Source organism: Ambystoma mexicanum, chromosome 6p (genome assembly GCF_040938575.1).
Source record: "Ambystoma mexicanum isolate Mex_15411 chromosome 6p, UKY_AmexF1_1, whole genome shotgun sequence".
NCBI classification, from domain to species: domain Eukaryota; kingdom Metazoa; phylum Chordata; class Amphibia; order Caudata; family Ambystomatidae; genus Ambystoma; species Ambystoma mexicanum.
In genome coordinates, this window is record NC_090935.1 from 304,775,231 (window position 1) to 304,798,566 (window position 23,336).

Below are 23,336 nucleotides of genomic sequence, written 5' to 3' on the forward strand. Positions count from 1 at the left end.
TGCAGAGAGAAAAGTTGTCGAACGGATAATGATGGGTGAGAGACAATTGTTGAACGCAGGTTATCAAGTGTACGAGGTAGACAATGCACTGGGAGGAAATGACCGTGAAAATTACAATGAAAAAGGTGCCCAGCTGATAACCGAAAAAGAAACACAAATGAAAAGCCAACAGGAGAAAAGATTAATAAATGAAGCGCAGGAAAACATAAACGAAGAAGACGAGGAAGGTGGCGGTACGCAACTCTCGCTGGAGGAGATAAAGCAGAGAAAAATCAGTATAACAGTGGAGAACATCCAGGATCCAAAAAGGACACAGTGCAAAAAGATACTGAATACTGAGGAAGTGTCCCAATCATGGAGATGGATAGCAAAATCCTTAAATGGGTCACCCATGAGCTAATGCCAAAAGGGAAAATTGGTAATAACCTCCTGGAACACGAGGGGGTTTAACCAGAGGACTTGAGGAAAGCCGACATTGTCTGTATGCAAGAAACATGGCTATCATGTATACCGTACATAGAAGGATATGAAATAGCTTTTAATCTGGCAATCTGTAATGGAAAAGGTCGCCCAATGTCAGGACAACTAACTCTAATTAAAAGGAAAATGGGTCTGAGAATTAAGGAAACGTGGAATCTATCGTCCCATTTACAAAAAACCAGCATTGAAGCAGTGTGTCCGACAAAAACTAACAATCAGACTATCTACGTTTTAAACGTGTATTGGAATACAACAGCGAATTCGCATCTACAATTTGAGGATGACATCCTAGATGCAATCGACAGCACACTAGAAGGCGACCCAAACGCACTACTAATATTATGTGGTGATCTTAATATGAAGCTGATTGAGATCTTGCAAGCTAAGGTACTAGTGAATCACAGAGAAAAAACAAACTGTGAACGCTGGCTTAACGAAATGTCCTTAAGAAATCTAGTAATGCTGAACGGAGCAATAAATGGTGACATTCCAGCCAAACCAACCTGGACACGAGGAACACAAAAGTCAATAATAGACTACATTTTTGATCTGACAATATATTCCAGGAAATCGACTCCTTCCAAGTGGTCATGACTAACCATAGCGACCACAACATAGTAGCAGCCGAATGGAACAAGAACATCTTAGAGGAACGTAAGCAATGGAGACAAGATCCATCTGTAGTGCCTGGCCGAAACAGATTGCGCCTGAAACAACGCGACATTGTGGCAATCACCGAATTACTAGGAAAATCTCAAGAACAGAATTGTCCGACGGCTATAGAATACCAACAATTCCTTGAAATTTATAAAGTCAAAAAGGGAACGTCGTCGTTGAGACCGGAACACAGAAACCATCAGTTTGACCCGGAAGTTGCACGAAGAAAAAGAGAATCAAGGAAACTAATACGGAAAATCAGGGCCTTTCAGGCAACAGACACAGTAACACAGATGAAAAAGATAAAAAACCGGTACAACAACTGGTATAAACAGTGCAGAGCAATAGTAGAACAAAGAGATGCAGAGTCAATGTTGAAGGCGCTAAATCGTAAGAATACCAGAGGATTTTGGGACATCATCAATGATACACAGAACTCCGATAAGGTGCTGCTATCAAGCAAAGAAAAAGAGTGGGTAAGGCATTACACAAGGTTATTTCAAAGGAGAAAATCATTTGAGACACTAAAGGAAGACACGAGACAGCCGTGGGAAATTGAGATGGAAAGAGATGAAATCAGAGCGACCATCAAAAGATGTAACGCTTCCCGTGCGGCGGGACCTGATGGCCTGTCAAATGCAGATCTAAAAGAAAACATTGAAGAATGGTCAAATTTTTGCTACACACTATTCAAAGCAATAAAAAAGGAAGGGAAAATCCCTGGGACATGGAAAGCCGGGATTATAGTTCCAATTTACAAGAAGGGCGTTCGTACTGACCCCGCGAACTATCGCCCAATAGCCCTACTTGATGTAGTGGGAAAAGTGTTCGCATCGATGTTACAAGTCCAGCTGACCAAGTGGATCCAGCAAAACAAAGTATATGACGAACGCCAATCGGGCTTTGTCAAAGGTATAGGCGGTAGTATAAATCTGCTGATACTGAACCTGTTAAAAATCGATTCCATCAGATCAGGAAGAAAATTATACCTCGCCTTTATCGACATGGTAAATGCATTTGACGGTGTGGATAGAGAAATATTATGGGAGAAACTTAAAGAAAGAGGATGTAATGCGAGCCTCATCCATGCCATCAAAGAGCTATACTCCGACACCTATATACAGGTGAGATTAGATCGTGAAGGAAACCTCACCAACCCCATACCAACTGAGAGGGGCGTGAAACAAGGGTGCCCGTTAGGAGCGACCCTGTTCAACTTCTACATATCGGAAGTTGGATCAGTATTCTCCTCTCTGGTCGCATTCCCGCCACTAATAAATGGAGTCCCAATAAACCACATCATGTATGCGGATGACATGGTAATCATAGACCAGACTCCCATAGGGCTCCAACGAAAACTTACAGCTCTAAGAACCTTTGTTGAAGCATTAGGTCTCGAGATCAATGTGGCTAAATCGGAGATCCTAGTACTAGAAAACCAAAGGGGAAGATGTCCAAATAAAAAAAAATCAACATGGTACATAGGAACAAATAAATTAAACAAAGTATCGCACACAAAATACTTGGGGACAATAATCAACTCGAGTATAAATGATACCCCAATGACAAAAAAACTCTTAAATAGCTGTAAATTACTAACAGCACAAGGCGCCATTTTACAGCAAAAATATGGCAAATTTTCTTATGAAGCGGTAAGAAGATTCTACCAAAGTAAAGTATGCCCAATTCTCACTTACGGTGCCGAGAATATGTTTGGGGGCGACTACAAAATATGGGCCCGTTGCGAAAGCATCGTCTGGAAAAGGATTCTGCAGATCCCACTAAGTACACCCACAGCATGTGTACTATTTGAGATGGGTCTTCCCACTCTGAACGCGAGGATCACCTGGAACAAACTGGCGCTATTTAGGAAAACCCATGAAGCAGCAAACTTACCCCCCGTCAAATGCTTGACTGATGATAAAAGACAAAGAAAATCAGCATTATGGGAGTGGAAACAACAATGCAAAGAAATCTTAGCGCAGTTGGGTTCAGATGAAGACACCTTATGGCAGAATCCAGAGCTAGTAAAACGAAAACTACTAGACTGGGACTGGATAGAAACCAACGAAAAAAGATCTTCGCATAAATGCATGCGGAACACTCCACCTGAAGTAAAAAGACGTAACACACTAGCGAAATACCTAACGTTATCACCATGTAAACGACTACGAAGACTATACCTGAAATTTCGCTTAAACATCTATGAAACGAAAGAGATTTTAATCCATCGAAGGAAGATCGCGGCAAGAAACTCGAAATGCAGGTTATGCGCAGAGGAAGGTGAAAATCTAAAACACCTGGTCCTGCAATGTCCTGAACTCAAGGTTCAACGAGAAAAATGCTTAAAGAAAGAGAGATGTCGAGTCTTGTCATATAGTCTGGAAGAATGGTGGACGCACCTCCACATCGTCGAAAGCAAATCCCTACTGATCGCAATGACGCGATTCCTCGACCAAATGCAAATTCGGTTAGAGGAGACTTCTCCATACGATGAGGATAAGACAATCACAAACGAATGATCAGGCGAACAGTGGAGACAAGGATCAAGAATGTCATCAATTTCATTCACACAGTTGCGAAAATAGAAGGCACGAAGAGCATAGAACTAAAAGAGAACTAGAAAAATCACCTGAGCAGAGTTACACTAAAGTTTAGGCGCGACAAGCCAAGGGAAAAATTGTCTTCCAGTCGTAAGGTTCTCTGTTGCTTTTAGATGCAATTGGTACATTTTAAAAAAAAAGTGTTTTATTCTTGTGTAAAAAGTAAGTGTTTAAAAAAAAGTTTTCAAAAAGTTTGTAAAAACTGAATGAAAAAAAAAAAAAAAAGAGATGCGCTGCCACTGAAGACCGTAGTGCTAACCTGTTCTTTCTTTGTCTTTGCAGGTGCTGCTGAAGACTGGATTCCAGGATGGTAAGCCTTTGTTCCCTTAGGCCCAGGATCAGAAGCAGAAGACACGATGAGCGTTCTGCTGCAGAGAATGCAGAATAACGCAAAGCAAGAGTCATCCATCGGGTGTGGTTTAAATAGCCTCCTGTAGTGCTTAGGTGTCTCCTTCCACAGCCACGCCTAGGTAAGAAAAGAGTTCCTGCTTTCCAGAAGAGTTCCAGTGTTCTGAACCTAGGGAGTGGCTCCTGCCCCACCCAACAGGAAAAGTAGTCCCAAACAGAAGAGGATCAGGGGTTCAACTGGCAGGTAAGTAAGCAGCATGGTCTGCTGCAGGTAAGTCCACCCAAGCATTATGAGCCCGGCGCTTCCAGCGCTGGGACTGGGCATCTTTGAGCCTGGTGCCACTGGCGCCAGGACAGGGTCCAAAAGGTCCCAATTGGGATGGCTGGCACTCGGAACCGGGGTTATGGGTCTGCTTCCAAGGGAGTCGGGCAAGTCCTGATCTTTTGGAAGCAGAGATCATGACAGCGGGTCCCGCGAGGGGAAGAGGGAGGCAATAACGCGCAAGTTGTACTCTGCCTGTTATTACCTCCCTCCCCGTTCCCATTAAGCCCTATGGGGGCTGAAATGGGAATGGGGATGGGTTCCTGCATGGAGGACTTACCGGGTCCTCCTATCTCGGAGTAACCCGGTAAGTCCCCATTGCAGGAACCCGTTAATGGAGCCCGGAACGGAGGCAGCCATGGAGCTAATAGCTCCATGGCTACCTCCATTTTCGTAATGAGGCCCTTAGTTGTGAACCTTAGCCTGCGTCACATCTAGACAGGATAGTAAAATGTCGGCAAGCGCCACACGTGGATAGAAGAACACATTATCAGTAACTTCAACCTAGCTACCTTGCTGCATTGACTCATAAACCCACGCAAACACTCCCATCCCATATCATTACGCCTACTCTCTACTCTACACCAGCACACAATTAGAATGCAGATATTCCATGACAAGCCGGCCTAGCTTCTCACATAAGGGTCCTAAAGGCCTAACGCAGCCAGAACCCTGTCTGGGTGTCCAGCCACGAGACTGCACACATTCAAATGATATCTTTTCCACCTAACGCTAGGATGCAGCTACCATCTGGCAATTACATCAGCTGCACACATAACTGGTGCACCCACGCACCCTACAAAACTTTCTCGCTCTACTGACCTGGACTGCGGTCCCCAAGTGCGTTCAACCTATAAGTGCTTTGAGATCATACCATTGATATATAAAACGCTATATAAATGCCAAATAACATAAGTGCCACTCTCGTACATGTCTCCCCACGTTGCAATGCCAGTCTCCTCCCCGCATCGTACTACGTTCAACTCTTCAGGGTCCCACTGTGTATTGATTAGGATGGGTGTATGAGTAGAATAGGGATGTTTAAGCGTCAGGACTTTCTGTGTCCGTAGCCAGACCTGCCTGACTACCGACAGTAATAGCGGCTAGGTTACGTGCTTACTCGCAGGGTGCCAAAGTGCTTCCCGTAATCACATAGGTCTGATTAGGGCTTCCAGCAAACTATGCTCTGTGGTGGGTTTCTCCGCTAGCCATTTGGTAATGAAGCCAAGATGAGCCGCCAGATAGTAGTAATCTAGCCTTGATAGCTGGATTCCACCTTGTTCAAAGGGGAGTGACGGAATAGCGGTGGACAAGTCTGTGCCTTCTCGGGGCCCATAAAAAGGTTCTTAATATGGCCTCTAATTCTCGAAAAAAAAACAGAGCTGTAATGTAGTAGGTGACATTTGTGAATCCATATAGTAGACAGGGTAATATGATCATCTTTGTGATGGCCACCCTGCCCATAAGCGAAAGAGGCAGTCGGGACCAAAATACCATTGACTTTTTAACTTCTTCGACCACTCTCAATGTATTTAGAGTATGCGTTTGTTCCGGGGAGTGAGCAACTCAAATGCCTAAGTACCAGAAGAAGTCCTGTTCCTACTTCAATCCCCAGTCTAGTGCCCAGCTAGAGGAAATATGCATGATTTATGTCTGTTAAAGAGAATTCCAAATAACCTCGCAAAGTCGCCCAGTACTTCAATACTGTGGGTAAATTGTGATGTGGTTGACATAGGTAAAGTAGTGAGTCATCAGTGTACAATGAGAGTAAGTGAGTGATATTTCCTATGCGTACCCCAGCCTCAAGGTATTACTGTCTGAGATATGCCGCTATATGTTCTATATAGGTGCAAGTATATGCAGCACTGGGGAGAGAGGATACCCTTGTCGGGTTCTTCTCTGTATGTCCCACAGCTCGGATATGTGTCACCCCGTTCTAACTCTAGTGGTCGGGGAAGTGTAAAGTATTTTGACCCATCTTCTAAAATATGTTCCAAACCCCTCAGCGCAGCCTCTATCCACTCCCAATACACTGATTCAAAGGCTTTAATAGCATTTAATGATGCTACTACGTATTGCCCTGGGCGCCCTGTTGTCTGATCAATTATATGTTGTAACCTGCGTAAGTTCAAAGTGGTGCTGCGACCAGGCACATACCCAGTTTGGTCTGAATGTATTAGCGTTGCTATGCACCGCCGAAGTCGGGATGCAAGCATTGTCGTCAATAGTTTAATGTTGCAATTCAGCATAGCTAAAGGTCTGCATGAATCGCATATATCTGCTGGTTTCCCAGGCTTAAGGATGGGGACTATCCATGTTTCTCGCATTGTGTCTGGGAGTTCCCCTGTTTCAAAGGTCTCCTCAAAGACCTTCAAAAGTGTCGGGGCTACTGTACTCTGATATGTTTTATAAAGCTCTGCCGGGAGACCATTACCTCCCAGTGTCTCCCTGAGGCAGATACGGTAATCGCTTCCTCCAGGTCTTGTAAGGTGAAGGGTTGATCCAGAAGGTCACATTGACTGCTAGTGAGGCATGGAAGTTTGATTTGTGTGAAGACCTCCGCTATGTCATTAGCTGGTATGTGGTTACTGTGGCTGTATAGTGTGGCATAATAAGAGGAAAATATGTAATTAATCACAGTTTATGCTCTCTAGGGTTCCCCACATTCGTCTTGCAAAAGCGTGATCAGAGCACTGGGATGTTCCTTATGGCACAACCAGGCAAGGAGTGTCCCTGATTTGTCCCCTTCCACATGTGTGCGTGCCGTACTGGTGACATAATCAAACTTTGATAATCTCTCCCAAGTGGCCTGGTAGTCTAGCTGGGCTTCACGAAGGGCCTGCCCCGCGAACTGCTCTAAAGGCTGTTGTGTATCTAATTCGCTAACTTTGCACTCTAGGAATTCCGGCTCCGCCTTTAACTGTCTACAGACTCCTCCAGCCCCTTTAATAACTTCTCCCCTAGTCAACACTTGCAAGGTTTCCCAAACAATCCCCCAGCTTTCAACATTATCAATGTTTTCTTTCAAGAAGGGGTCTAATGTATCGTGAAGTTGTTCTTGATAAGCTACATCTGATAATGCATCTGTAGGCATGCGCCACATCGGAACAGGGGTATGCAGTATCTCACGATTTAACGCCACAATAAGCGTGATCCGATATGACGCGTCCCATATATTCTGCGCCTGCAAAATTCTGTAAGTGTTCATTGCTCACAAAGATGTAGTATAACCTTGTATGGAGGTCATGCAGAAAGGAGTAATAGGAGTATTCTTTCAAATCTGGGTGGTTCTCCCGCCATACATCTGCTAAGGCTAGCTCAGTCATGGCGGTATTAAGAGCTGTTGTGGCTGGGGAAGATCGGGACCGAAGTGGTTATGGACCCATTGAATGTAGTGTCGCGAACACAATTCAAATCTTCGCCTCATTTAAAGAAGGCATCTCTGTAGGGGATCATATGGGCACTCAATGTTTGAATGTGTGCTGGTATAGCATGGTTTGGGAAATAAGAATTGACTATGACCACCTTCATACTACCTAAATACCCCTTGAGGTTAGAATATCAGCCCTCAGTATCTCGGTCACAATTTAGGAACTGAAATGGAAGCGAACCATTGACCTACGTAAGGACTCCTCTTGCATACTTGGCGTATGGGGCCCCGTAGACGGTGCCCCCGCCCAGCATTTCACTACTATCTCTTGCTCTTCGACTGTCAAATGAGTTTCTTGTAGCAGGGCTATTGAAATCTTTTTGCGCTAGAGGTATGATTTGATTCTGTTCCTACGTATATATGTGCCAAGGCCTCTCACATTCCATGTGACGATCTTAACCTGTGCCATGTTTTGTACATGCTCCTGTAGCTAACAAGCACTAGTAGACAGTATCCTAGGGCACACCTGAATGTAGAAGTAAGGATAGCACCATACATATTTCAGACAGTAACCAGTTTCGCGCACCTCTCAGCCTCATGCAGTGTATCAAACAATATGTATGAAAAATTGCATTGGTTGGGTAAATCAAACCAAGCTTAAACAACCAACCCCGGAACATGGAGTTCCAACTATGCCCAACAGATATGGTCTGTTCGGGCTCGCCGGTGCTTGCTTCCCTAAGCAGGCACAGCCTGAAAAGTTGACAAATGCCTTTTGTCGATTGTATGGATTGGTGCGAATTCCATCAGTGCTCAGTTGGTTTGGTAACCGGCTCTGGCATACTAGCTGCTGTTTCCACGGCCTCACATATACATTGTCTTAAGCTGTTGTGCGACTGTAGGCAGAACCTCTGGTAAAGTCTGTAACTGTGCTGTCTCCACTTTCAAAACCAGAGTGTACACTCGACTTTCCATGTCCGGCAGTCCTATCATGATGGGGTGCTCTGTGGTGCTCTTCATTAATTACCATTTAAGTTGTTTTGGTCCCCGTCTCCTGTTGTGTAGGATCTTCGTATGTATCCAAGTTGTTGTGCTCAAACCACATTGATACTCTCTCTCCGGGCTCTCAAGGAACCTCAATATTCCGTCGTGTATCACTTTTTCTCGCTGGATACATGAGCATGTATTTAATCCCCTTTTTCCGCAGCCTCGCTTTAACTGAGATGAATCGGATCCGTTGTTACACCAAGGGGGTATAGTATGGATAGATGGCTACAATCAAGCCACCATGTTGTATCACTCTGCCATCTCTGGAGAACTGTAGAAGCACCGCTTGTTCTCGAAAGTTCAGTATCTTGGCTATAATAGTGCGTGGATGTGACCCAGGTACGGGCCTATTTTATAGAGATCGATGAGCTCTTTGGACTGCGAATCCCTGCGATAATTTGCCCTGACCGACCTCCTGCAGGAACAGATTTTCAATGTAGGTCGCAGGGTCTCTGCCTTTTCGTCTTCTGGTATGCCAAGAACCGTGACGTTATTTCTGCGGGATCGGCCCTCTGTATCTTCAGCTCTTCTCCAGGAAGCGGTTTTTGGATTCAAGAGTTTTCAGCCGGGTAGCGAGATCGGTGGTGGTGGCAGTGGTCTTTTAGAAGTTCCTCAGTGTCCGTGACTCGCCCCGACAGTGACCGCAAACCCTGGCTTAAGATTTTGACCTAGTCTATTTTGTGTTCTAGGGAGGTTCTAGGCAGGTTCTAAGTGCCGCAATCGCTGCAAGTACCTTATCTTCTTGAGGGCCTGTGCTCTTCTAAGTTATGCAAAGGAGTGCATGATGTTGACCTTCTGCTTACTCTTTGATGAAGGCATGATGCACGTCTTGGTGGCTTGCAGCACCACCTGTGTGCCTCGATACTGTGATCGCTGAGTCACGCCTCAGGTTGATGCTTCACTATAGGCTGAACGCCCCCCCCACCTCATCCCTACTGCCCCCCCCCCCTGGTCCTGCAAGAATATTATGGTCCAAACTGGCTGTGCAGACTATATCAGGCTCTGCCGCTCTTAGTATGTTCTCACTCTGTACTGCCACTCCTTATTTAATGACGCAAGAAGTGTACCTCCAGAATTCATATGTGCCTTGTTTGGATGTAATGACGTGCAAGGCACACAGACCTAGCAGCTTAGAGTCAAGCCAGGCGCTGTGGGGCTTGCAGATTCCAGTCAGACCAGTTTTTGTGATGTCAATGTAAGGTCTGCCAACACCTTCTCAGTTCTTACCTTATGAGTTATCGGCAGGGCCCATAACCAAAAGGGAGTCTATTGTTTGGCTTTTAGCAAGAATGAAACTCGCACTGTTAGTCGCTTTGAGTAGCGCAAGCTGATCTAAGTCCTCTCCAACCCACTACAGAAAAGCGCAAAGAACCAGCCCAGTATCAGGCGCAAGTGCTTAAGGGCCCCTCAGAGGGCAGTGTCCAGTGTGCAACCGTATGGCCACCAGCGAAGGCGGAGCTGCCACTTAACAGGTTTTTGAGTGGGGACCTGGTGCAATCGTTCTGTGGCAAGCTCCAAAGTCAAACTTGATTGTCCAGATGCGCTCACTCTTCACACAAAGGGAGAAACTGTGAGTCAGCTGGATACCCGCTGACAGCAATGATCTGGGATCTGACGGCCAAGTGCCTGTCTTCCAGCTTGGCTTTTCCGGCCTTGCGCGGTGTTCCAAAAACACTGGTGCCATTCAATTCCTCTTCTAGTAGACGTGCCGGCTGTCGACAATTCGGTCGCAGTTCCTATAACTGTAAGGCTTGATTTGATGGCCGGGTTCCCTCCTAGGGTGACTGCTGCACATCCCTTATTTGAAGCACTATCACCCGGTGCCCCGGTTCAAGCAAAATCTACCACTCTTCCGTCTTGCCATCCGTGGAGCAGCGCCCTTCTCACAGACGGTCAGCCCTTACTTCAGCTATCAAGCAGTGTCCAGATCTCAAGCGCTGTCTCAAGCAAGCCGCTGGGTAGATATGATATGATAGGTTATTTTATGACGTGCTTAATACCCAGGCGTTTCTAAGCACGGACTCAGGGATCGAACCTGTAGTGCTTCCTGTCGTCTTGCTTCCAAGGCGAGCACATTGCCCTTGAGCTATCCTCCTGAGACTGAGAGTTCGCTGGGGAGCACCTCTTCAGCGCCGAGGGTTCGACCTCACCAGTACTTGGGCTTTCACAAGGCACGAGGGGGGTCTGCGCTGTTATTCGGCCTCACTGCTATCCACCACCAACCGCCAATGCACTGCTGCTTCTTATCGCGGCTTCGATGTAATAGAGCTACGTGTACCAGCCCCCATTTTGCCTTCGTTTGTGCTGCGTGTCGGTCCGGATCTCGATCGATTTCTGACACCTCAGCGACAATAAACATACCCAGCACAATCTAGTTCTTGGCAGCAGCGGTTGCCAATCAAGTGCCTCAATAAGAGGGATAAGTAAGAAGCAATATAAATGCTGTGTGCAGGACCTGGACCTTTGTTGGATGAATGCCGGAGCTCACCCAAACGCAGCCTTACAGCATGAGCTCCAGGCCATGCCCCCCCGAAAACATGTCTATATGTTGGGCTTAAATTATTTATTAATTGCTTTGATTTTTTATTGTCCATTTGTTTAAAATTAGTGATTGTTGTTTATAATACTCCCACGTGCTACCCCTAATAGAGTCAAAATTATTGTAACAAGCTATTTTTCATATTTTCTTAAACCTTCACCCGCGTCCCCCATTTTGAGTGCAATTCTGCCCCATAGCCCTTGCATGGAGGGACCCTGCCCTGTATAACCCTTAACAATAAAGACACGTTTATTAAAAGTGGTGTATTAAGTGTCCCATGGAGAGGTGAAATTCCCAGGCAGGGCAGTGGGATGGTTATTTATTTAAGAGACCCCTCATTCCTTTTTGTTAATAAGTTGCTTTAAATATGTAGCAGCTTTCGGACTGATTTCCCCCAGAAAATCCTAAATATTTCTACAGAGTTTTTTTTGTTGCTGTAGGGGTTAGTAGGGAAGAGCCTAACCATGTGTTAAGTAGTCCAGCAACTTTTTTTTAAGCATATAGTCATTTTTCCTTTACTTTTTAAATCCTGCTTGCTACGCGTGATATTCAGAGCGCACCACTCTTGCAATTGCCAGAATGAGTTCATAGTGGAATCTGTGAGCCGAAAATAACCAATGTTACATGTCCACCATATTTATTTAGGGTGAAGCAAAAATATTCATGTGATACTTAGACCAGTGTACCTAAGACTATCGATGGGTTTGCATACAAATCAGTCAGAACCTTTCCTTAAAGAACAGTTTGGCTAGTCAATAGCATAGAAAGTGCTAGGAATCTTGTACTCTGCTGTAAGTTTAGGGCGTGCAGGATTGGAGAAGAGTGGGGGTTGAAGTTATCAATTTAAATTGCAATATAGTTAGTTACAGACCCTAATGTCCAAACCACAATCATGAACCTAGTATAACATATTTAGCAAATTATCACTAAACCATAACACAATAAAAAAATTAATGATACAAATATAAAAGTTAAAAATATTACTTCCATTAACAAGACCAACTGCTATAATGGTGGACTGTGGGATAACCGTTATTGTGGTGGACAGCATTTCATGAAATTAGGCTTGATATAGTTAATTATTTTGGAGCCCCAAAGTTCTTTATTTCTGCAAGTCTACAATAAGAAAGCTGTTATAGTCCCCATTCACAAATAGTCTTCAAGCATTTCTTTATCCTGTGGACAATGACAAATTATATTGCTTTAACATTCATAGTTTACCAAATGCCCTGGGCATCCTGATCCACCTGATGGCCCTCCGGGCATGGGCGCAGTTACTACTTTGGCCCCCCTTGTGAATCCTTGAGCCACTGATGGGACAACTGGACATGGCCTGTGGCTATAGACTGCCTCACCCCTGTGAAATAGGCACTGGCCTCGGCCTGTAACCAATGGAAACTTTGGCCTGGGCATGCCCTTCTGCTAGAACCCAGACTCTGCAAAGTGACCTGAAATGGCCACTGCCCATGGCCAGTGCATCCTGGTCCCGCCCTCTCCAAAAAGGTCACTGGCCTTGACCTGTTCACACTATGCATAGGCAAGTTTGACACCCATCCATGCAATGTTTTTTGCTTTATATTTCAGTAATATTTCCCAATGGGAACGTGAGTAGGAAATCTCTTATTTTTACAACTCGTCCCACAGGCCCCCATGTACACACCCCCGTATTACAATTTCAAACACAAATATGTGAGGGAGATATGAGGTTTTGAGTGTTTCATTGAGTTCAGTCAATGTGGGTAGAGATATAAGGGAAACTTCTTGGGACCCCCCACACCCTATAGCTTTTCCCCTCAGGGAACCTCTCCACAAACTATTTTGGAGGGCTTGATGTGAGGGAGCTGAGGGTAGAGGAGGGGGTGAGGAGTACGGTGGGGGGAGAAGGGGAGGGGTGTGGAAAGCAGGGTTGAGGGGAGGGGGTGTTGGAATTGGGGGGAGTGGAAGGGAGTGCAGCGAGGGGGAGTGTAGCAAGGAGGAGTAGAAGGGGAGGGGGTTGAGACAGGGGAAGGGAGAAGGTAAAGAGATGGAAAGTAGATGGGGGTGAAGGGAGGGGAAAATGGGAAGAAGAGGGTTGGGGATAAGAGGGGTGAGGGGAAGAAGGAATCAGAAGAGGGATGAGAGGAGGAGGAGGAGGAGAAGATGCGAGGAGAGGAGATTAAGGGGTGAGTTAGGAAGGTTAGAGCCCATGGGAGGTCGAGATAGGGAAGCTCTTGGAGACATTTTTATAATTTGTGAAATGAATACCCTTTAACCATCTTTGGAGTCTTTGAGCTATCTGTATAATTATCTACTTGGTCTTCAGTGTAACCTGCAGCGGCAGAGCCATCTGTGCATTTGTGTCTAGCCATGGGTGTTAAATCCACTACAGGTGGTGGGCTGACCCAGGGTTTCTTTTGTTGTTTGCTGGGAAGTCTGACTCCTCCAAATACAACAGTACATATACCACCTCTGTGGGTGGGATAGCAGCTTAACATTTCAAAGGTACCTCTGCAGCATTAAGGGAAAGTCACACAAAGGAGTTCATTAATGAGTTGCTTTGTTCTGAAGAACACAGGGGTGTAGAGGGAAGTGTATCTGGAAGAGGACCTGCGCACTGGGGTATCGCTACACTATTTTGAATATGATCAAGCCTCACTTTGTTCCTCACAACCCCCCTAACGTCCTACAAACAAGTCACTCTAAGGGATGACGCACGGCACACAATAAGCAGTGCTGCATAGCAATTTGCTATGCAATTCTTTAGTTTGCTAATTAATTGACACTTGTGTAGCAAAGCTAGCTATTTAAGTTACCCTGTTCATTGAAAGCACAGCTCACTCTGCATTCCACTCTTGCCCTCCAGGCTGTCTCCACTATCTCTTCTCTTTTCACTGCAAGTTCAAAGTAGAATGCAGAGAGAGTGTGCCGCAGTAGTCCTCTCTTCCACTCTTAAGTGCCAAAGGCCTCTGTGGGAGTGCTAGGCAAGAATTTGTCTTCTTTTTCAAATAATTGTAAACCAGAAGCAATTGGAATGATACTTTTGTTAAGCTAATTACATCCTGTCTGGCAAAGACCAGTATGTTAGCTTTATTTATTTTAAAAGACGGTCATGCAATTCCATTCCTAAATGTTACATAATGCAGTATTTGTACTGTAACACGCTGTATTGTCTCCACGCTTTACAGTAAAGTTTAAGTTAGTGTATCTAAATCCTAGTGTTAACTAGGTTTCATTTTGTTGAGGAAGATGCATTAGTTCCTTTTGTGTCCATTCAGGCAGCTAACCTTTTGCATTTTACAGACACTCATCCAGGGCTCACAAAGTCTTTTCACCCACTTGCATAGTCGAGTAGATTTTATGAAGGATGAGTACCATTTGCAGGGCATTTTAGAAACTTTTATAATTTGCTTTGTTTGCAGTAAATGTCAAATAGGTTTTACTGTGCATGGTTGGCCTCTGGGTGGCAGCAGTGTGCCAAACAAATTGAATTTTTGGTGACATGCACCATTTCACAAAAAGCACATTTAAATTTGTTGTCATCTGTTGCCTTGGGTTGAGTGCATTTCTCTTAGGTCTAGTTAGGTAAACTAAGTTACTCAAACTGTAGGTCTAGCAGAATTGTTAAGAATTTACAAGGCCTGGTCCTTTCACTAATGTCTTACTTCAGCGGTACACAGAACTACTGTTTTGTTGCTCATTTTATGTTTTGGGTACAAATAACTTCTAGTGACATTAAAATATTGGTACAACGGGGTTGTCCGGCAAACATCCTGAAGATATGGGGTAAATGGTAAATGTGAAATATGTGGTTCCGACCGAGGCATGGGGTGGTCTGGGTGGGTTATGAAGTTCTCGTTCAACGTATGTTTTGTAATATTTCTCTATTTTTCACTGTACTCACATTTGTTTTAAGTTTGAATTTAATGAAATGTGATATTAAAAAAATATTAGTACAACATTGATAATCAAATGGGGCTGTTTGCTAACCAAGAACATTTTAATTAGCAAATTCAGCTAATCAATTTTAGAAAAATAATGTATGCCTTCTGACATCACAAGGGTATCCCTGGTTACAGCATCCAGGATTGGCCCACTTACAGAAGACTTCAAGTGGACCAACCCACTGTGGCAAAGCAAATTCATAAGGGGGTGAGACCTCTCTCCGCTTAATTGAATTCTGTTTCAGATCCCTTTGGGGTATCTTCTTAAAGACCAAGCTTTGATTCATCTTGGACCAACTTCAGGAAGATTTCATTGGAACCTTGTTGTAGTAAAGGCTGCCCAAAGTACTGATCGATTGGGAGAAGGTGAGGGTCCCCAAGGAGTCTCTATAACTGCTTCTGGGCAATATTTGAAGTATACTTTTGGAAGAAAGCTTGATTGCTGCTGGATACTGGTTCCTAGTAGCCTGCCAAAGTGGCAACCATGCAAGGGTTTTTTGGCAACCCTCCTGGCTAGGAAAGACCGAAGACAAGATCGCCTTTCCTCCGTAACCCAGTAAAGAGGGACAGAACACTTCAAGGAACAAAACAAGCTGCCCTTGTCTTGCTCTCTGCTATTTCAAGCCACTTTGAGTGCTTCACACTCCTTTGAGCTGCTACGAAGACCCAACTGAGCTTTTCTTGACACTCTGACTTTCAAGCACATTTGAGCTATACATACCGTTGGTAGCTGGTTCATTTTTATAATTGTGGAGAGGTGTGAATGTTTCCCATAAATATGTGGGAGCTACCAAGCAGTGTGAGAGCTCCCGAACCAACTAAGTGGAGTTTATAGGGGTTTTCCTCTGAGAATATTAAAAAAAATTGCATAACATTTTTTGTGAAAACTATGGTAAACCACACAGTTTGCAGTCTGCGTTGTAGAACAACACATGAAAAAAGTCTCCTGCTTTTCCGGTTTACCTTTTTTTTGTACATCCCCTTCCCCTAATGTAACAAGCGCCTAGATACATGAGGGTTCAGTGTGCTGCTATCAATGCAAAATAAATGAATAAATAGACGCAAGTAACCAAAAGGGCACAGGAGACGTTTTCCAATTCATTTTCATGATGCCTTTGCCCACAATAAAGGCCAGCCTAAAACATACTTATTGTAAAAAGCATGCTGGATGTTGCCCGTATATGACTATGCTGGCTATACCAATGTGTGACCCATTCCCATTTAGGGCTGCCAGTAGATAGCATAGGAAATCCTGTCCCTTCTGGCTTTGCCAATATGTCTAAATCCCCACGCAAAAACAAACTCTGTTGGCAATTAAAATTGCCTTCCCACAGTCAGAAAACATGTCTAGACTGGATGCATCAATGTGTGTCAGCATGATCATGTAAGAACTCTGTACACGGCCACGTAATTAACCTTGATACCAGTAGAAAATACCAATGCTGTAGTAAGAAAATATTTCCAAACTGGCTGTGCTGTAACACACACACACACCCCCACACACACACACCCACACACACACACCCCCACACACACACCCCCACACACACACACCACCCCCCACACACACCCCCCCCCACACACACACACACACACACCCCTTCACAAGCGCAGTACGACGCAAGGTCTTGAATGTGCGCGCACTCTCACACACACTTTCTTTTTTACCTCAAGCCCTGGTTTGAACTCAAAACCCTGCCTGCCATGATGGCTCCTGGGCAGCAGGGAGAGCTTCCTGGATCTTGCACATGTGCAGTGGACCGGCACATCTCATCTCGCTGCCCCAGTATGTGTGAGTGTGCAGTGAGGAGCATGTGCACCTCGTTTTCACATTCAGCTTTGCTTTACCCCATCCTGCATCGCCAATGGGCCTTGCAAGACATGTTAAGCAATATGCTCCTGGCGTTGCATGCCCATTGGGCATGCTTGCTGGTGTACTGAAAAATATCAAAGGAAAGCCATGCTTCCCAGTAGAATTAAAGCCAACTCTGGAGCATACCCTCACCGGCTTTTTTCACATCTGAGGGAGCACTCAATATTTTCATTGGGCTAGCTTGCTAATCTGTAATGGGTAGTATATCAGCACCCTGTTAGCAAGGCATTCTTGGTGGTGCCGATTCTAACAGTCTGCCTACCCCAATTATCTTTGAGCCACAAGCCTTTGCTGTGTGTGCACCACCTTGATGGATTCAGTAGAGCCAGTTCACTGCTGGAGCTGAATCTCTACTTTCCCTGAATTGTGAACCCATTGAGCCTTCAAACTATGCCAATTCTAACATTGACATTGACTGCCTATTTCAAGATTGAAGCCTGAACTGCTTGTCGAACTGCACTGTGCGGTTGAATCCATTCCAGCCAGCTTGCCACCTTCAACCTGACTTGAAGCACTGAAGAATGCCCAGATAACTGACTCAATGCTGTTGGGACCCTGAAAGAAGATACAAAGGTGTAATTCAGTGGTCCTGTCCCTGTTCTATGGGCCCTAGTGGCATTTAAGACCCCATGTTATGCTTTAATGACATATTCCTGCAGTTTGTTTGCCTTTATACAGGACTATCCACCTACAATTCAATACCCATAGTGCCCTTCTCTCCTAAAGTCTGCATTCTCTCTATAGCTATATACATCTGTATATCTCACTCTTGGGTGACTAGTTTTAAAAAGAAAATGTGTCCTTTTAGTGTAATTAAAGTATTATCTTTATAGAACCTTTATTGGACATTTCCTTTATTTTGGCACTTGCAGTGCTTTTATTATTGTTTTGAATGTTTCCATGCTGTCTCATACCGTACTGCACATTATAATCTACCGTCGGCCCATGCTATCTCAAGAAGCAAAGGAGCTATATCGTTCATAGTGTATCTGTTTCACTTTCATGATTGAGATCACTGCTGTTCTAGTAGTACTGTGGGGCTCAATAAGAGCACAGAAGCCCGCTCATACCTGTCCTCCTGCAGGGCAGTCCATATTTGGCCACTTTCAATCCGTGGGGTTACAAGTGGACCCTGAAATTCTTTGTGGTATTAGCTGAGTTGGCATTCTGTCAGCACCTGTTGGGAGTATATTGTCCTTCCAGGTGGTCCTTGCCACTGTCTGTGGTCGAAGAACCCAGGGCTCATTGCTCAGGCTTCCAATGAGGCTGCTCCGTATCTCGCGGAGACTGTGTATGGGGATGTGGGCACAGATAATACAGTACTTGGTACTGTATTCTGCCTCCATAAGCACTGTACTGGTAGGATGTCCCATCAGGTGGGTGCATCTTGGCCTCGACTTTGCCTCTCCTTGCATGCTTATCGCCTTTGCTGGTGATGGCTGTCCTAGTGCTTCCTGGTCACGCCCCAATGATTGTGCCCTCTTTTCTCTCCGTTTTCCTTCCAGCCCTATCTTTTGTTACTTCTCCACTTTTTCTTCTTCAGTCGGTCTCTTCCTTACTGTACCAATGTCTTCCTCAAACCCCTTCCTTCTTGCCATTTCTATCACCTATCACTTCGCCTGGTACCTCAATAGTTTGCTCTCATCCACCTCTCGTCCTTGTGTTCGTTCCTTCTTACCCTTCTCCACTCCTGTTTCTCTCCCAACCTTCTCTTCAGATGTTCCTCGAGCACCCTCCCCCCTTTGCAGGTTCTGTCTCTTCTTCCTTCCGCACCACTGCTTTTTCCCAGCCTCCTTTATAGTTCTTTTTCTCTTAACGCACTCTTCTGCACTTGTTTTTCCTTTTCCTTCCTTACTCCAGTCTTAATCTCACCCTCCTTTCTTCTCTGTCTTTCTTACCCTGTGTTTCTACTGTCTTCCTCCTCACATTATTACCCTACACCCTCCCCTCTCTACTCCTGCTTATCAGCCTTTATGCCCCCTCTGCTTGTTCTGCCTTCCCCTCTGCATGTTCTGCCTCCCCTTCCGCTTTCCTATCATGACTGCTCCAAAACTCCCCCATATTAGAGTGTTTCCTGCAGTTGCTTCTGATTGGTTTGCATGTCTTGACACAATTCTTCAGACCAAACACTTACGAGGCCCCCATTTGATTACTTAATTCTTGCTACAAATTCTCTGCACAGTGGCGCACAGCTTCTTTTTCACGGTTTCTTCCACTGTCCCTTTCCCTTATTGCAGGCCCTAACTGCAAAGTTGAAGTTTATGCGTTTTATCTCTTGTGATTTGAACCACTGTTATATGTTTGATTGTCCTAGACTGCGGGGTCCCACATTGTTGTTGCTGCCCCCACTTGCTATTCTGATATTGGCATGCGTTGGACAGGCAGACTCTTACAGCAGATTTCTTAAATTGAACTGTTGACTGTTATGCATATTTTCCTTTGGTAGTTGCCATTGTTCCAGCATAGTCTGGTGGCCTGTAGTTTTTCCAGATGCCATGGTCTCCGGCTTGATTCAACTCAAGGAGATTAGAAAGATGGAATCCGTGTACCGCTTAGTAGCTGCCAATTCTGTGGGATAGGGTATAAAAAAGGAGTTCAAGAACTATTTTGCCGTGGATTGGGTTACAAGGTATTTTCCCAACCTCCATGTCTCTCGTAAATTTTGCATCATTTTCAACCCCATTAGGTATTTTTCTTCCATCAGCACCTAGGTTCGGTCATCCTGCTCTGGGATTTTTCCGTCCATGATCTCTATTTATCACAAGGCCCTGCCTTCTCCTTCCATAGCATGTCCTAGGGGTTTATGAAGAAGTATTTTTTCTAAGGCAAGTGATAATCTGTTGAACGTGGGAGATCCTCCATTTAGCTCCTGGGGCTGCATCACAGCTGATTGTCACCCTCTGTTCCGTGAATATTCACACCTCAGCCCTCCTACCAGTCCGTCTTAACCCACAGCTACCCTTTTAATAAAACATAAAAAGCTGGCATTAAAATAAGCTCTTGGGTATTAATTCGATCTGTGGTGTGCATCATGTGTAATTATTGAATGGATCCGAGTAGTTGGCGTAGATACATCACTTTAGAGATTATGAAGCAGTAATAAAATGGCAGAATTTGGTATCTATGGTCATCTGAAGTCCATTTTGTCCGAGCACACCATGAAAGGATGTGATAGATCACTGTAAGCGTCATAAAACATTTCAATACTGAACATTTTCTCCATTTTCTTGCTTCATTTGAGCAGCCTATGGTTTGTTAAGTAACATGCACTTATAATTTATCTTTCAAAGGCTGTGCCCTATTCCAGAGAGTTTAAGCAGAAATATGACTACTTCAGGAAGAAGTTAAAGAAGCCAGTAAGTGAACCCTTTGATTTATTTTCATCTTATATTTTCATTACTTGCTAACCTGTTGGAAAACAAAAAGCAAGAGAACGTTAAAAATTAAAAATGATGCACACATGTAGGAAAGCAAAATATGGCTGATGTGAGCCTATTCATTATCCACAAGTTTATTTGTGATGTGATTTTATAGTATGTTGTACATGTTCAATATCTGAAGTATATTTAGTATGTAAGTGTCTTCAGTGGAACACAGTTGTACATTGTAACCTGTCGATTGTAGGCATACATTGTGTCTTAAAGCAGTGTACCATGAACCTCACAGATTTAAGGTATTTGTGTTGACAGCTTTTAGATGATGACTTTATAAGAGTATTAATCACACTTTAATCAAGCACTTTAGAATGCAAAGAGTGTCTTCCTGTTGCATCCTCTTTTTTCGAATATATAAAAACCTTTGCTGCAGTCATTGACATGTGTCCTAGATGCAGTATTACCTCATTTTAAGATTCCTTATCAGTTGAAATTTAAGAACAAAACATGTATACATTAGATCAGAATTCAAGCAACAATGCCATGATTACTTGGTGGAATGTTGAATAGAACTATCAGATGGGCGCACAACAAGGGTTTGGGGACCATGATGAGTGGAATCTTTTAAAATGGGCTACAAGATAGTCCTAAAATGTGATGCATAAACAGATGGTACTTCAGATGCAGGATTTGAGAATCAGTTCCAAGGAATGTCTGGATGAAGGGCCACAGAGTTTGTGGGGAGAGGCCAAACAGACTTTTCAAAATAGTGCTGCACTGAGAATACATGGGACAGTGTCGTACAGTTTCAGAATCGGCTACAGGGTGCAACAAAATTGTCACAATAGAAACAACCAAGGCTATTGGGGGAGGGGAATGATAAAGGGTGTTGATTTAGACTGAATAATAAATTCAGGAAACGGACAGAACAAAACTGAGTAGTGACAAGAATTCGGCAAACCAAGACTGATGACATTTCAGAACGTACAACATTATAGTCAGAGGGGGCAAATTGGGCTTACTGTGTTCTTTTCTAGTTGCCATCTGCAAGACCTTTGTCCTGCTATAGGCATTTCTAGTTGCCATCTGCAAGACCTTTGTCCTGCTATAGGCATACTGGAAGCTTACTGAGCTTGCTGTGGTTTTGGCATCGTCTCCTCTGTACTGAATGAGGGCTTCAGAGGGTCCCAGGTCTGGTGCTCTACTTTTTCTTAGTGATATGAGCCTACTCCAATGAAAGTTGAAAGGTAGAGAGGAAGTACATACATTGTGATCCAGAGAGAGAGGGAGAGTACAGAGTGGGTCATACACCCTGACCAGGCACCAGCATTACTACACATGCATGTTTTTTTGCACCACTCTTGTTTTCTGTCCTCAATCTGCTCTTACTATTAAGGGAATGCACAAATCTGGGGCATCATGGATGCATGTTGCATCATTGATCCTTTAATCGAGATGATCGCTGGGTACTGTTCCATACTACCATTGCATTTGCCTATTGCTCCGTCGAAGTAGCAAACTTCTCAGCAAAGGTTTGCAGTTATGATCAGGCATTCAGCAGAATCTGGGCACAGCACTGAGTGTTTCAGTGAAGTGTAGGAGCCCCCTATGAATGGGCCTAACGTATATTAGACCTGGCCTCTATTCCACTAGCCCCTGTATTTCCCTAGTCCCATGTGTGCCCATCCAGTTTTGCACCCTTTTTCAGTAACAGAAGCATGAAGAAACGTAGGTCCTAGCTTGGCCCTGTGCCGTGACAGTGCCGGCTCCTCTTATTGTTACCTGTGGTGTTCGTTTAGTTCTGCAAGCTCTCTCAAGTTCCATATGCTCTGAGTTCAGCACGACTCCAATGCTGTATGCAGTGGCGTAGCAGCTTGGCCTGTTTGAGCTCTGGCATCCAAAGCACTGTTCAGGTATGGCACACCATCTGCTCGAGGTGCGGGACAGCATAAGGATAATTGTTCCCTCGGTTCAAACCCAAAAGGATCAATATCAAGTAAATGTGTCAGAAAGGCATACAATGGCAACTTGAAGTCTCCTATGCCCTTTGCTTGGTGGAAGACTGGAAAGGATGTGGTTTTTTGTTTTACTTAACTTTTAGACACAATTTTACATGCAATTCAAATACTGTTCAGATAAATCACATTTAATAAAAAAGGAATTAATAGGATTTATTTTCTTTAAAAAACGATGAAATTGGTCCCACTAATGTCTAACTCTGTACAATGATAAAATGAAGAAAGCAGTTCATTAAGGCAGTGTTGAATTAGATGGGATGTAGCAATTAATAGACAAGTTCAAATATAACTAACCCTGAGAATAATACGACTGGATTCAACAGTGATTCCTTATTTTATTTATAATGCGTTTAATACCCAGAGGTTTCTAAGCATGTGTGATGCTAGAAATGCATCGTAGGGACAGGGCCTCCGTATCCTTGTCCTTTACTGCTTTATTGTGTATTTTCTGTCTTGCTTTCCGCGCAGGAGTTCATGTGGGACTCCTGGCGGTGCAGCTCTTCCGCTTTTTGGTTTGGTGAACAGATCCTTAGGATACCCTTATCCCACCTATGGCTGGGTGTACAAACCTGTACTCCTAGTGTGTTTTTTGGCACCTGTGTGTGGCCCACAGAGCAGGGTATGGGCTGGTGGCAGCTCCGTGCTGAATTGGCAGGTGCCCTGCACATCCTCCCTTTTGGGATGCCCAGGCCCTGTAATCGGAATCAGTGGATTCCTGATAGGAAACAAGATGTCCCCTGTGGCCTCTTGCTTTCTGTCGCCTGTTACTTTACTTTTCCCGAAGT

General features: G+C 44.4%; 1 protein-coding gene across 13 annotated transcripts in view; it reads left to right on the forward strand.

Moving 5' to 3' along the window:
• The window catches only part of NEDD4L (NEDD4 like E3 ubiquitin protein ligase), a 2,900,454-nt gene that overhangs the window by 2,181,364 nt on the left and 695,754 nt on the right, over positions 1-23,336 (forward strand). For all 13 annotated transcript variants that reach the window (XM_069627054.1, XM_069627053.1, XM_069627056.1 and 10 more), the window contains one exon: positions 20,450-20,515. In XM_069627054.1, coding sequence (XP_069483155.1) covers positions 20,450-20,515 — 66 coding nt within the window. The remainder of the gene's footprint in view (positions 1-20,449; positions 20,516-23,336) is intronic.